Source organism: Bos taurus, chromosome 2 (genome assembly GCF_002263795.3).
Source record: "Bos taurus isolate L1 Dominette 01449 registration number 42190680 breed Hereford chromosome 2, ARS-UCD2.0, whole genome shotgun sequence".
NCBI lineage: Eukaryota > Metazoa > Chordata > Mammalia > Artiodactyla > Bovidae > Bos > Bos taurus.
Genome location: NC_037329.1, coordinates 7,339,646 through 7,354,180, shown reverse-complemented (window position 1 = coordinate 7,354,180; position 14,535 = coordinate 7,339,646). Strand labels below are relative to the sequence as shown.

Genomic DNA, 14,535 nt, shown 5'->3' with positions numbered 1-14,535 from the left:
AAGCAATGAATACAACTTTAAGCAAGCATATTAAATTACCTGAGATCCTCGATTCATATCAAGACCATACCAAACAGGCTTATTATCAGGAGATTTGCTGGCCCACCAGGTTTTACGTGGTACACTGGATGGATTTGCTGAAATACATGTTTCTCCTGTTTCCATGTTGCAGTAAACTTTGATTGCATCTTCAGCAGATCCCTGGTTAGGGTCAATCCAGTACTCTCCTGTTTTCCAAAATAAAAAATATTTGCTAAATAAAAAGAATCTCAAACATGATTATGAGTCTCTAAAATAATTGACAGAGGACTAACTCACTGATTAAGGACTAACTCACTCTTTTAAAGTTAATCCCCAAAGTCTACAAGCAACAAATGCTGGAGAGGGTGTGGAGAAAAGGGAACCCTCTTACACTGTTGGTGGGAATGCAAACTAGTACAGCCACTATGGAGAACAGTGTGGAGATTCCTTAAAAAACTGGAAATAGAACTGCCTTATGATCCAGCAATCCCACTGCTGGGCATACACACTGAGGAAACCAGAAGGGAAAGAGACATGTGTACCCCAATGTTCATCGCAGCACTGTTTATGATAGCCAGGACATGGAAGCAACCTAGATGTCCATCAGCAGATGAGTGGATAAGAAAGCTATGGTACATATACACAATGGAGTATTACTCAGCCATTAAAAAGAATACATTTGAATCAGTTCTAATGAGGTGGATGAAACTGGAGCCTATTATACAGAGTGAAGTAAGCCAGAAAGAAAAACACCAATACAGTATACTAACGCATATATATGGAATTTAGAAAGATGGTAACAATAACCCTGTGTACGAGACAGCAAAAGAGACACTGATGTATAGATCAGTCTTATGGACTCTGTAGGAGAGGGAGAGGGTGGGGAGATTTGGGAGAATGGCATTGAAACATGTATAATATCATGTATGAAACGAGTCGCCATCCAGGTTCGATGCACGATGCTGGATGCTTGGGGCTGGTGCGCTGGGACGACCCAGAGGGAGGGTATGAGGAGGGAGGAGGGTTCAGGATGGGGAACACAGGTATACCTGTGGCAGATTCATTTTGATATTTGGCAAAACTAATACAATATTGTAAAGTTTAAAAATAAAATAAAATTAAAAAAAAAAAAAAAAAAGGAAAAAATAAATAAATAAAGTGAATCCCAGTTAAGGAAATACCTGCAGCTAAGAAAAAAGTAACCGTTATGCATTCAGGTCCTTTCTCCTTTCTATTCTAAGGTGACTGGCCAAATGTACCTAAGGCTCAAAACACAAAAATGTGAAGGAAATATCATCACACCCATTTTGTAGATTAGAAATTATACCAAAAAGATAATCCATGGTGAGCAAGTAGCTTTGCCAAAATGGATGGATTCTCATTAAATTTACAGTCAATATTTTAGAACAAATAATAATTGAATATTAAAAACATAATGTCTTTTCAAAACTATTAAGTGAGTCAAACTCTAATCAGAATGCTATGAATTATCTCACTGGCCCTATTTATTTATTTAGGCCACATCATGTGGCTGCAGAATCTTTAAGTTCCCCCAGCAGGAATTGAATACATGTACCCTGCAACAGAAGCATGGAGTCTTAACCAATGGACTGCCAGGGAAGTCCCTCAATGGCCCTAAAATTGATCTCTGTTCAATATTATGTAGCATCCTATTTTAAATGGGAAAATAATTTGAAAAATAATAGATACATGTATACGTATAACCGAATCACTTTGTTGTCACTGGAAACTAACACAACATTCTTAATCATCTATGCTCCAATATAAAATAGTGCAAAAAATTGATCTTATCATGTAGAAGAGATCCTTGAAGTAGGCTACACCAAGTTAGTGCTTGGTGCTAGAGATACAGCTTAATAAATATGCAAACAAATACATTTTTGTGCATATATCTTTATGTATATATCTGTATGTATATGTATATTCTGTATATATATGTAAAATATATGTATATAGGTTATATTATATGTATATTTATATAAACATATGTAAATATATATAGTTTATATAATAGCATATGTAATATATGTATAATAAATATGAATATATGTATAAAATCCATGTCTGTATGTATATATAAAATATGCATTAAAAACTGGATTTTAAATGAATGAAGGGACATTGGTGGTGGGATGTAAAGTATAGACTTGGTAATCAAATGGCCTGTTCTGCAAAGATAACAATTTTAGCTATTCCTGTCAGCATCATTTCAAAGTTATTTGAAACACTTAAGCATTTCATAGCTCATTCCCATGGCCCTCTTATGGATCTTTCTTTTCCAGGTCTTATTAAATTAATCAAAATGATGGAATTTTGCAAACTTTAGGCATAGTGTTTACAACTAGGGGAAAAGACTTTAATTTCAAAATATTTTATAAAATAACCATAGCAAAATTCTGCAGCAGAGATTATTGAAGTATGATTTGTAGAACATTAAACTACATGAAAAGAATTCCATATTCAAATAAATCTGGGAAATAAGGCATACTCTATTCTACTATCTCTGGAGTATAATTGCTTTACAATGTTGTGTTAGTTTCTGCTGCACAACAAGGTGAATCATCCATATGCATAAGTAAACCCTTTTTCTTGGACCTCCCTCCCACCTCCCCTCCATGCCACCCACCTAGGTCATCACAGAGCACTAAGCTGAGCTCCCTGTGCTTTATAGTAAGTTCCCACTAGCTATCTATTTTATGCACAGTAGTGTAGTTGCTGTTTCTTTAGTCGCTAAATTGTGTCCGATTCTTTTGTGACCCCATGGACTGTAGCCATGGACTGTAGCTGACCACTGAAGCATTGATGCTTTTGAACTGTGGTGTTGGAGAAGACTCTTGAGAGTCCTTGGAATGCAAGGAGATCCAACCAGTCCATCCTAAAGGAGATCAGTCCTGAATAGTCATTGGAAGGACTGATGCTGAAGCTGAAACTCCAATACTTTGGCCACTTGATGCAAAGAACTGACTCACTGGAGAAGACCCTGATGCTGGGAAAGATTGAGGGCAGGAGGAGAAGGGAACAACAGAGGATGAGATGGTTGGATGGCATCACCGACTCAATGGACATGAGTTTGAGTAAACTTCGTGAGTTGGTGATGGACAGGAAGGCTGGTGTGCTGCAGTCCGTGGGGTGGCAAAGAGTCGGACACAACTGAGTGACTGAACTGAACTGAATTGGGCTGTTGCCTGTCAGGCTCCTCTGTCCATGGAATTTCCCAGGCAAGAATGCTGGAGTAGGTTGCTATTTCCTTCTCCAGGGGATCTCCCCAACCCAGGGATCGAACTTGTGTCTCCTGCATTGCAGACAAATTCTTTACCATTGAGCCAACAGGGCAGCCTGGGAGTGTAGTCTCCTAATTCATCCCACCCTCCTCTTCCCCAACTGTGTGCACACATCCATTCTCTATGTCTGCATCTCTATTCCTGCCCTGGAACTAGGTTCATCTGTACTATTTTTCTAAATTCCACAGTATGAAAGTTTCTTTAAAAACTAAAAATAGAACTTTATTCTACTCTTGAGGATCCAACTATATGTTAGCATATTAAATCACTGAGAATTATTGAGGAAACTAAACATATTTAACCTTGCTCAAGCAAGTATTTTTGACATTTACAGCACTACAAAATTATCCATATTTTAAGGTTTCTGGATGGAAATGAAAATACCACCATGAAATTGGGTCATTAATAGGATATGTCCTCTATTACAGTACTTATCTCACCCCATATTTTTTCATATCAGTGACAGTTCCCATCAGCAAACCTCAGACTCTGAGTGGCCACCGTTTTATCTCTTGTGTCTATCACTAAATAGAGAGTAAATAAAATATTTTGGTATGCACTGGAGAATTACACATCAAAAACAATGAGCTTTGCTCAAATGGCCAACTGTCTACTCACCGCTCTTCTTTGCAGAATGGCAAAGCTTTAAATCATCACAAGTCCGGGCAGGGTGCTTTCTAGAGCCATCAGGGCTGCGCATGGTTTCAATCTGACTACTGAGTGACTTCAGGGTCGCATGTACCCCCGGGTCCGTTTTGTTTTTGTCATCAGGAGCCGCCTGATCTTCAGTAAACTCCGGAAGTGGGTCTGGCATGCTGTCATCATAGTGCCCCATGATGTCCCCAAGAGCAGCTGTAAGGTGGCCAGGGGGTCCCGGAGGGCCAGGGGGACCAGGCTCACCAGGAGGACCCTAATTTTTAAAAAATCGGAAATATATTTAAAACAGTTTTTAGTTTTTGCTTTTCCATTGGACAAAAAGGCACTGATGGGACTTGCAAAGGGGGACAGTGCAAAACTTCAATTTGATGGCACTGAGAGATATGTGGCTTGAGTCCTTTAACTAGATGGTTCTGGTCTGCTAACTTATAACATTCCAAGAATGAGAAACGATGCATAACTGTTTCTCAGACAAGATATCTGTACGTTGGCATCTGAGGTTGTCATCTTTATTTAAAGATTAAAACACAAAACATTTGCTTTGATGTTTACGCCTGAAGACACAATACATTTTAATGTTAGGTATATATAGATTTGTACACTCATTTTCAAACTATTTTGGCAAGGCACAACTAAAACGTTTTAAAAGGATGTGTGAACAAAGGCTGAACAAGAAGATGCAGGGGAGTTTCTGGGTGCTACTTCCAAGGGAATACTTGAAGAAACACCCACAAGAGAATTCCCCCATATCTAAATAAGGGGGAACCACGGGAAATCTATTTATGTGCATTAATTAGTGGGTAGACCAAAATTATCTCTACTAAACAAAACTGGAGGAAGTTATCCTTGCCTAAAGAGCTCTTTCAATAATTATTATTCTTTTGCCAAATAAGAACTACTGGAGCAAAAGGGAGATGAGCACACAAAATATCAGAGACTAGAAAAACAGATCCTCTCTATTAATTTCCTTCTGCATTTTCCCAAGGAAGAACTCAGCAACTTGAGAGAATTCTCCACAACCTGAAAAGGTGTGTGGTCCACATCTCTCTTGGGGAGCACAGACCTGGCAGGCAGAAGGCTGGAGTTCTGTTACTGGCTCTGCCACTCATTAAATGGGTCTGGACAAGTTGTATCAAGTTCTAGTGCAAACATTTCCTCACTATCAAGCAACCATTAAATCCATTTTTTTTTTAAGGTCATCTCATGATTCCATACATTCCTTTATGCTAAACTCAGGGGAAGAGATTTTTTTTTTTTTTTTTGCTATCAAGGACCACTAAAATACAAAATAAAGTCAATCAAGAGCCACATAAGTAAGAAGTATTCCAATTCTGCAGCTGTTTTCCATGTAAAATTAGAGAAATAAACAGAAAATATTTCTCTTGAACATAGGAAATGTAAGGCTATCCTTTCTATGTAATACTAAATATTTGGTTGAATGGTATTATCATTAGGACAGAGACAGAATAGGAAATGGAAAATAAAGCAAAAGAGGAAGAGACACCAGGGAGGGATGTATAACCTCACATCACACATGCACGCACACACGCATGCATGGCATTTAGAGCAGACTGTTTCCCAAAGTTTGGTTTCTGAGAAGCCTAACTGAAGTCTAACTAAAGCAATTTAAAGCTTTACAAGTCAATACTACTGAAATATTCTATTGAAAGTTTCAATTTGAATCCTTTCATTTTCAGGAAATAACACGTTCATTTCACAGGCTTCACTTCCCAACATTTTCATGGACAAATACATTCATCAAATCTCCCATTTAGTCTATTGCCACTTAGAGCAAAGCCATATTTTTATAACTCTAACGATAATACAGGCATAACTTACTATTTGCTTTCATTGATATCACTCCATTGCTCTCATTGAAGTCAAGGCTTAGGTAGCTTAGACTCTAATTTAATGTATTCTGAATAATCTGTGTTAAAATGTTTGAATTAGCTATTATACAGACAAGCTATATGTGATTTCCAGGCTCGTTTTCAGAGTTCCTGAAGTCTTTTGTCCTTCGTGCTGCACAGATCTTCCTTAGACAGAATCCAAGATATGGGAATCAATAGCACATACAAATCTCTGTGATTTTACCTCAGGGCCTGCTTCTCCAACGCTGCCCCGCACACCAGGAGGCCCAATGGGCCCAAGTGGCCCAGGGCTTCCTTCTTTGCCTGAAGGACCAACTGGACCCGGGGGTCCCTGCAAGAAACAAAGACTGTATTTTAGATCCTAGGAGGCAAACCTCTACAAGGTCTTTTTCTGATCAAAGAACTATTTCTTTTTGGAGCTGTCACATTGATTTCTCATATTTGTTTTCCTAATGACTAATAAATGGACTTTCTAATATTTACTGCTTCATCACACATGAATTCTCCACCATCCATGCATGGGAAAAGACCAGTGTCAGTTAAAACATTAATGGGCTAGTCATCTACTTTTTAGGGCTTCCCTTGTGGCTCAGCTGATAAAGAATCTGCCTGAAATGTGCAGGAGACCTGGGTTCAATCCCTGGATTGGGAATATCCCCTGGAGAAGGGAAAGACTACCCACTCCAGTATTCTGGCCTGGAGAATTTCATGGACTGTATAGTCCATGGGGTCACAAAGAGTTGGACACGACTGAGCAGCTTGCACGTTCACTTTCTTTCATCTACTTTCATTGGCAGGAGCTGTTTCATCACATTTCACATATTGTAAATTAATTAGAAATTCAATTAAGTAGGAGTATGAAAATCACAAAAGTTTCAGTGTTTGACATAAATTAAATTTGTGTCCTGTACTCCAGAATTTTATCACATCTCAGTAATTTTGATACTGTTCTCAATTTTATGTATGACTTGTTTATACTGTATTTAGATATAGCAGAAATTCTTTCTAATGATTTTCCTAAGTAATTATCTTGTGGCATTAATGACCTATTAGACTGCATTAATGCTAAATGTAGAATTTCTACAACCTTCAAATATTTGTTTCATTTTATGATTTGCTTCCTAATTAGCCTTATGCCAACTACTTCTGAGGAACTATTGGAATTGCTTAAATGAAAACAGTATATCCAGCTTCAAAATCTGTCTCCACTTCATGGTAAATCCTACAGTATCATCTCAAAGAGTACAATTAAATGGAAATTTCAAAAAACATAGAGTAAGAAAATGGACAAACAGATGAGTGTATCTACCGTAGGTAAGAGATTTTATTTTATTTATTTATTTTTTTGGTAAGAGATTTTAAATGGGCCTATGAAGTATATTTCAGGCTATGTCTACTTAAATGTAAATGCTGAATGGTTTGTCTCTTATGTTTGCTGCCAGCTTCAGAGAACCTAAGCCAACTCCAGCTTCAATACCGTGAAAATGATACTCAAGCACTAACAAAATGTCCTCAGGTACATTAGTATTTACCCCTGCAACTTATTGTTAAACTTTGTTACTTACTCTTGGGCCAAATGGTCCAGGGATTCCAGCACTGCCTTGTTCACCAGTTGGACCCTAAGTAGAAAAAAAAAAAGCCAAAATATTTATATCCTATATTGAACCTCTCTAGCTTTTAAATATGTCCTGTCATTGACTTTAGCAGCATATACTTCATTCATCAATCTCTATGTCTACATGAGTTGACCAACACTAAAGACAACTGTAAGAGTAATAGTGCATATAACCTTTTGGTTTATTTCTTTCCTACAAAATTACAGCAAACATATGAACAATTATATTGGGTACTTAGGTAATGACTTGTTCATCAAGATTTTCTTTAAAATGAAAATAAGATGCAAAAGGTCCATCCATTTTATAGACAAATAAATGTTCATGTCAAAATACCTTTTCATTTTCACGTGGAGAGCAAATAATACTTAAAGGAATAACTTACAGGAGGTCCAGGAAGACCCTGAAGACCAGTAAAGCCTCTGTGACCCTTCTGACCTCGATCACCTCTGTCTCCATGATCGCCTTTGTCACCACGAGGTCCTTGCGGTCCCTAGAAATAAGGTCATAGCATAAGCATTGCCTGTTGAAACTACAATTTACAATTTTACTTGTGCAATTGTATTTGCTACAATTTTGAGCATTTTCTATGAACTAATATATTTACTTATCTAAATAGTATTACTAGGAATGTTTATCTATTTTTATCTAGGAATTTTAATCTTTTTTTCTCAAGGAATGAAAGTGATCACTAAAAGCATAGTGTATATAATAATGATTCTTAAAGATTCAATTATTTAAATGTTTAACCTATATTTGGACTAAAATGAAGTATTTTAAATTTAATCTACTTCTGCTTTATTGACTATGCCAAAGCCTTTGACTGTGTGGGTCACAATAAACTGTGGAAAATTCTTAAAGAGATGGGAATACCAGACCACCTGACCTGCCTCTTGAGAAATCTGTATGCAGGTCAGGAAGAAACAGTTGTAACTGGACACGGAACAACAGACTGGTTCCAAATAGGAAAAGGAGTACGTCAAGGCTGTATATTGTCACCCTGCTTATTTAACTTATATGCAGAGTATATCATGAGAAATGCTGGGCTAGAAGAAGCACAAGCTGGAATCAAAATTGTCGGGAGAAATATCAATCACCTCAGATATGCAGATGACACCACCCTTATGGCAGAAAGTGAAGTGGAACTAAAAAGCCTCTTGATGAAAGTGAAAGAGGACAGTGAAAAAGTTGGCTTAAAGCTCAACATTCAGAAAAGGAAGATCATGGCATCCGGTCCCATCACTTCCTGGGAAATAGATGGGGAAACAGTGGAAACAGTGTCAGACTTTATATTTTTGGGCTCCAAAATCACTGCAGATGGTGACTGCAGCCATGAAATTAAAAGACACTTACTCCTTGGAAGGAAAGTTATGACCAACCTAGATAGCATATTCAAAAGCAGAGACATTACTTTGCCAACAAAGGTCCGTCTAGTCAAGGCTATGGTTTTTCCTGTGGTCATGTATGGATGTGAGAGTTGGACTGTGAAGAAAAGTGAGTGCCGAAGAATTGATGCTTTTGAACTGTGGTGTTGGAGAAGACACTTGAGAGCCCCTTGGACTGCAAGGAGATCCAACCAGTCCATTCTGAAGGAGATCAGCCCTGGGATTTCTTTGGAAGGAATGATGCTAAAGCTGAAACTCCAGTACTTTGGCCACCTCATGGGAAGAGTTGACTCATTGGAAAAGACTCTGATGCTGGGAGGGATTGGGGGTAAGAGGAGAAGGGGACGACAGAGGATGAGATGGCTGGATGGCATCACGGACTCGATGGACGTGAGTCTGAGTGAATTCCAGAAGTTGGTGATGGACAGGGAGGCCTGGCGTGCTGCAATTCATGGGGTCACAAAGAGTTGGACACGACTGAGCAACTGAACTGAACTGAACTGAAGTTTAATCTAGCCTGAGATATTTTCCAAAGTTTGGAAAGTTTGGATTCTCTTTTACATATTTAGATTATATCATTATGTAATGATCTAGCTAAAAATAAAATATGCTTGAATAGTACTTTTCAAGTTTACAAAGAGCTTTCAAACCCATTTACCTACATAATTTTTAGAAAATCTCAAAGAATGGCACTGTTACCCTTGCTATTGTGGGAGAAAATTGTGACTAAAAGTTTTAATTGATTATTGAAATAATTCATAGTAAAATTCAGAAGAATTATACTAACACTATAAAAACAAATGTAAACACCTGGGTGCTATTTTAAATTAATATTTTGTCTAGGGCTTGAAGAATTTGGTAATTTTCATTTATGAATCTTAAAAATTATGTTTTTTCTTTGGGAGAATATTTTATGTAAGAAATCATATTTTTTTTTTAAAGCCAAGAACTTACAAGTAAACCACGTTTCCCAGCTCGACCAGGTGGTCCTATAGGACCTCGAGAACCCTAGAAGAAATTTTCACAAAATTAATATAAGAAAAAGTATGGATATATTATAGAGATTTATAATTCAATAATATATGTCTGTAGTTGAATACTTCTATATGTGTAAGTGTATCTAATTGTATACTCTTATGGCTAACTAAATAAAACCAGGCTAATTTCCCTGGGTATAAGAATGTGCTCACTATAACCCCAATCACATCTCTATAGTCAATTTTATTAATGGACTTCTCTGAATGAAGATCACCTTAGTTAATTACATAAGACATTACTTGCTTAAATTTAACATGATCCATACTTACTATATTTCCTATAAATCACATTTTTAGATAATGAAAGCCAAAGCATCAAGATTTTTGAAGACCTATTAGAAATTAAATTTTTTAGACTAGAAAAGATAATTCCAAGCACACATGTCATCGCATGCATGCATATACGCATACTCATAATACAGTATGTTGATTAAAACTGTCAATGTGAAACTGATTCTCCTTACCGGGTCTCCTCTTTGTCCTGCATCTCCCGGAGCACCAACAGGACCAGGAGTTCCAGGGGCACCCTGAGAGCCTGGCAGACCTGCAGGCCCAGGGTCTCCACGATCACCCTGACAAGGAAACCATGATATTACCTTTTTAATATTTATTATAAAACAGCAAAATTCTATATGCTTATGTTATTCATGAAAGGAAAAACACACCTTTTAAAACATTCTGTTTATTAATTTATATATTACCTAAATGTTCTACTTATATTTACATATTAATAAACCAAACTGAAAAGGGCAAGATATTTTCCCCCAATATCATCTGTCCCCTCATTCTCATCCTATTATTCCCATAGTCAAGATTGCTGGATATGGAAGTGGTCACCTCCAGAATTCAGCATGTGACTTAGACCCACTGGGGTATCTGTACTTTTAGTATAGCACAAACAAAAATTTTCCAGAGTGTGAAAACAGGGAAAATTCTAAGGAAACCACTTTCCAGGTTTACAACTTCATACGAGTTCCTTCAGAAAATTGATTTGAAGCATCTTTTCCTACTTCCTCTTTAATAATCACCCCTCTCCCATTTTATGAAATAAAAGCTTATATCATACCATCTGCAACCTTAATACGGCACAATGCATCAAGGCATAAACCCCACTGGGCATAAAACTAAGGGACTTTTCCAGAATGCACAGTTCACTTGATAATAAAACAAAGAAGTATTTGGAAGAAAAGCTGCTCTTTATTTTTCCCAGTCTTACTTGGCTCCAAATCTTACTTGTCTCTTTAAGAAGTCAGAGGTGAGATTATAGTTACATGAATGTGTATTAATATAATTATTTGACTTGAAGAATGGAGCCAGATCTTTATTTCTAACAGAAGTTAAGTCTTATTTGGCTGATTAGTTTGTCAACTGGATAAACTTTGGCAATTAGGTTAGAGAATGGACCTGTAATAAAATACGTTGAATAAGCTGAATTGGCAACTTCAAGACTTTAAAAAATATATATGATGAAAGCATACATACATTTAGAATTTACCAGAACTACTTCCTTTGTAACTGTTAGACAGTTAGAACAGGAAAAAGGAGTCCAAGATAGCAATTAGAGACAGTGGCGACTAGAAAAAACATCCAGAGGACAAACAAAGAAAAGACAAAGCCCATGAAAAAGGGAAACCATTTCAGGTTGGAGTGAAGACCTCCAGCAAGGAAAAATGCCCGAGCTCGCCCTCTTCCCTGATTGGTCTTGGGTACAAGCCCTGTTTTGCATGGGACAGAACCAGTCAGGCTGCAGGGTCTCCTTAGGACAGGCAACAAAAAACACTAAAAGGAAACCCTAAAATGAGCAGGACCACTCCTACAGTATTGGTCTGCTCTAAGAGTGGACTGTGTGCCTGCTTGAGCTGTCTTGGTCTGTTGTTTCAATTCTTTGCTACAAGGAGACAAAAAGGGAGGGAAAAGAACTGACCCAACATAACTATCAAAACTTATGATTAAAATAAAATGTGATGGTAACTTAAAATATGCACAGGGGTTCAGAGATTTTCAAAAGTATATTGGGGGTACATCAGCAAAACCTCTGAAGACTACTACACTGGACAATATATACCAACCCTGGGAAAAACTTAGATCCCAAGAGAATTTGCATTTCCTTGGCTTTACAGAAGATGGGGGGGCGGGGGGGGCCCTTGCCCCAGGATTCCTCCAAACTCTTTCTTTCCCTCTCTTTGAGTGCCTATGAGATGCTTTGAACATGATATTTAAAACATAAGAGCTCAATGGTATAAATATTAATCACATTTAAAGTATTTAAAAACTGACGTTCAGAAAATTTGTTCAAGATTACATAGCTAATTACTAAAAGAATCAAGATGAGAAGAAAGAATAGTTTTTTCAATCTTTAGTATTACAGAGATTTCAAATGCACACTATTTCAGATTTTTTGATCAGTTGCCCTTACACGTTCTCCAACAGCACCATCCCGTCCTGGAGTACCATCATTACCAGCTGGACCCTATAAAGAATCATATTTGAAAAATGAATTAACTGAGTAATAAAAAAATTCACATTTCAATTGCCAGAAAAATTACAGCATATTTTCCACCTCTATTCCACATTACAAATTAGCATTTATGGAAACTTCAGTAGAAGAAAGTTTCTGCCATATTTCTATTATTCTGATTTGCTTGTAAAATTATTAACACATTTTTACACTTTTGGTGCCAATTTTAAATAGTTTTATTTAAGATACTATTTTCCACTTACAGTACAGTGCTTCTAAAGTGCAATGTTATTTCATTTCCCTGTGTTCATATTCCTTAGTCAAGAATTAAGGATGCCCAGACTTCACTTTCACATTTCACTTTCATGCATTGGAGAAGGAAATGGCAACCCACTCCAGTGTTCTTGCCTGGAGAATCCCAGGGATGGGGGAGCCTAGTGGGCTGCTGTCTATGGGGTCGCACAGAGTCAGACACGACTGAAGCGACTTAGCAGCAGCAGCAGCAGTTATTTACCGTAGCAGTTCAACTTTAAAACTGTCCTGGAATTGCTATAAATTTGGGCTCATCAATGTTTGTTGTGAAACATACTAAATCTATACTCATTGGCTTAATCAATCTCTTCAATGGTGGACCCAGAGGAGCTGCAACCAGACAAAAGAGCTCCATCACCAGAGAAGCCCCCAGACATTTCTTTTACTGTGCCTCCTATACTTAGTCTAAACTCGTCTTTTTTATTTTTATTTAAAAAAATCAAAGTATTCAAAATAGATAGACAACAATTATATTCCTTGTGTTTTGTTTTCTTTACATTACCAGTGAACAGTTTCCCTCACTTTTACTTACCCAAATAATATCCTTAAAGTTTTAAAATAAAATATCTATGTTTAGACATTAAATTACATTTTAAAATATATAGTCTTCCTTTCCTATTTTATTTTGATTTTTTTTTTCACAGAACTATATTTTTACCATTTGAACAAAAATTGTTCTGAAAGGCATTAGTTGTTTCTTTTAAGAAAATGTGACACTACATGTTTGGCAATTTACTCATTAAAGCACTGAACAGAGGATATTTCAACCTGTAACTTTTCAAATCAAGCTGATTCCTCTCAAAAGAGCCTAAGGGAATTGGATATCCAAAATGTTATATATATAGGGATATTTAAGTAAAATGATCTCTACTTACTTGGCCCTCTTCACAAGCTTTAACAATTATATTAATCCTATCACCATAAAACTTGGCAATTTTGACAAATATGCCGTTACAGAATGAAGAAATAACAAGAGAAAAGATAAACAGTTGTGACCTTTCACCTTCAAAACAATTTGGCAACAACCTAAACCAACTAAAATACTTGGCTCTTGACGAGACGAAGGCCAGTGCAAGACACCAATCTTATTACCTTTTCCTTATGTCATCATTTAGTCAACTATCTAGGGAAGAAAAACACATCAAAAAACAGCACTAGAAAATGTCCTTCAGGTCAAATGTACAGTTTCTAGTTTCTAAATTAATTTCTAAATTTCAAAAATGTCCCCATAACACCCAGATAAGGAGGGGAGGATGATCTTCACTGTAGTACTCACCTCCGGTCCTGGTTCCCCCACAGGGCCATTCGAGCCCGGGGGCCCAACAGGTCCAGGTGGACCTTTATCTCCTGGGGCACCAGTTGGTCCTACTTTTCCTGGTGTGCCCTGAAATAAAGTATAAATATGTCAGCCACTTCTGAAGAAGCTTGAGGGGACGGTTCACATAAAGGCTATGTTTAAATGGCACCCAGTGTCTCCCTCTGGAGTAATAACTGTCAGTTATCACGCAACACCAGTACTACTGCGGTACCTTCCCAGAGATGCGCCCGCTTCTTATCACACCCATCCTGATGTATCGATGGGACTATCCTTTGCACCAATTCAGGTACATTTTGGGTTTTACTCCGAAGTACTATTTTCAGATCTGGATGCCCATCTTGAATCTGTGTCACTAAAATATGCTCATCCTTACTCTTCTGCTTAGTCTCCTCACTTTATTTCTGTTTCCTGACAGTTTGATCTCACTATTGGGAGACCAAATATTCCAAGTTCCTTGGCTCACTCCTGATAACAATAAGACTGCTCTACACTCCCTCTCTACTGGTTTCATATCTCCACCCACATGCCCCCAGTTCCAATACCCCAACAGTAAATCTATCT

General features: G+C 37.3%; 1 protein-coding gene across 1 annotated transcript in view; it reads right to left on the bottom strand.

Annotated features, from left to right (window-relative positions):
- COL5A2 (collagen type V alpha 2 chain) overlaps positions 1-14,535 on the bottom strand; it is a 74,191-nt gene that overhangs the window by 4,633 nt on the left and 55,023 nt on the right. The window contains exons 42-50 of the mRNA XM_059880313.1: positions 13,933-14,040; positions 12,303-12,356; positions 10,351-10,458; positions 9,804-9,857; positions 7,850-7,957; positions 7,417-7,470; positions 6,075-6,182; positions 3,942-4,233; positions 40-227 (exon numbers count right to left, since the gene is read on the bottom strand). Of these exons, the coding sequence (XP_059736296.1) occupies positions 40-227; positions 3,942-4,233; positions 6,075-6,182; positions 7,417-7,470; positions 7,850-7,957; positions 9,804-9,857; positions 10,351-10,458; positions 12,303-12,356; positions 13,933-14,040 (1,074 nt within the window). The remainder of the gene's footprint in view (positions 1-39; positions 228-3,941; positions 4,234-6,074; positions 6,183-7,416; positions 7,471-7,849; positions 7,958-9,803; positions 9,858-10,350; positions 10,459-12,302; positions 12,357-13,932; positions 14,041-14,535) is intronic.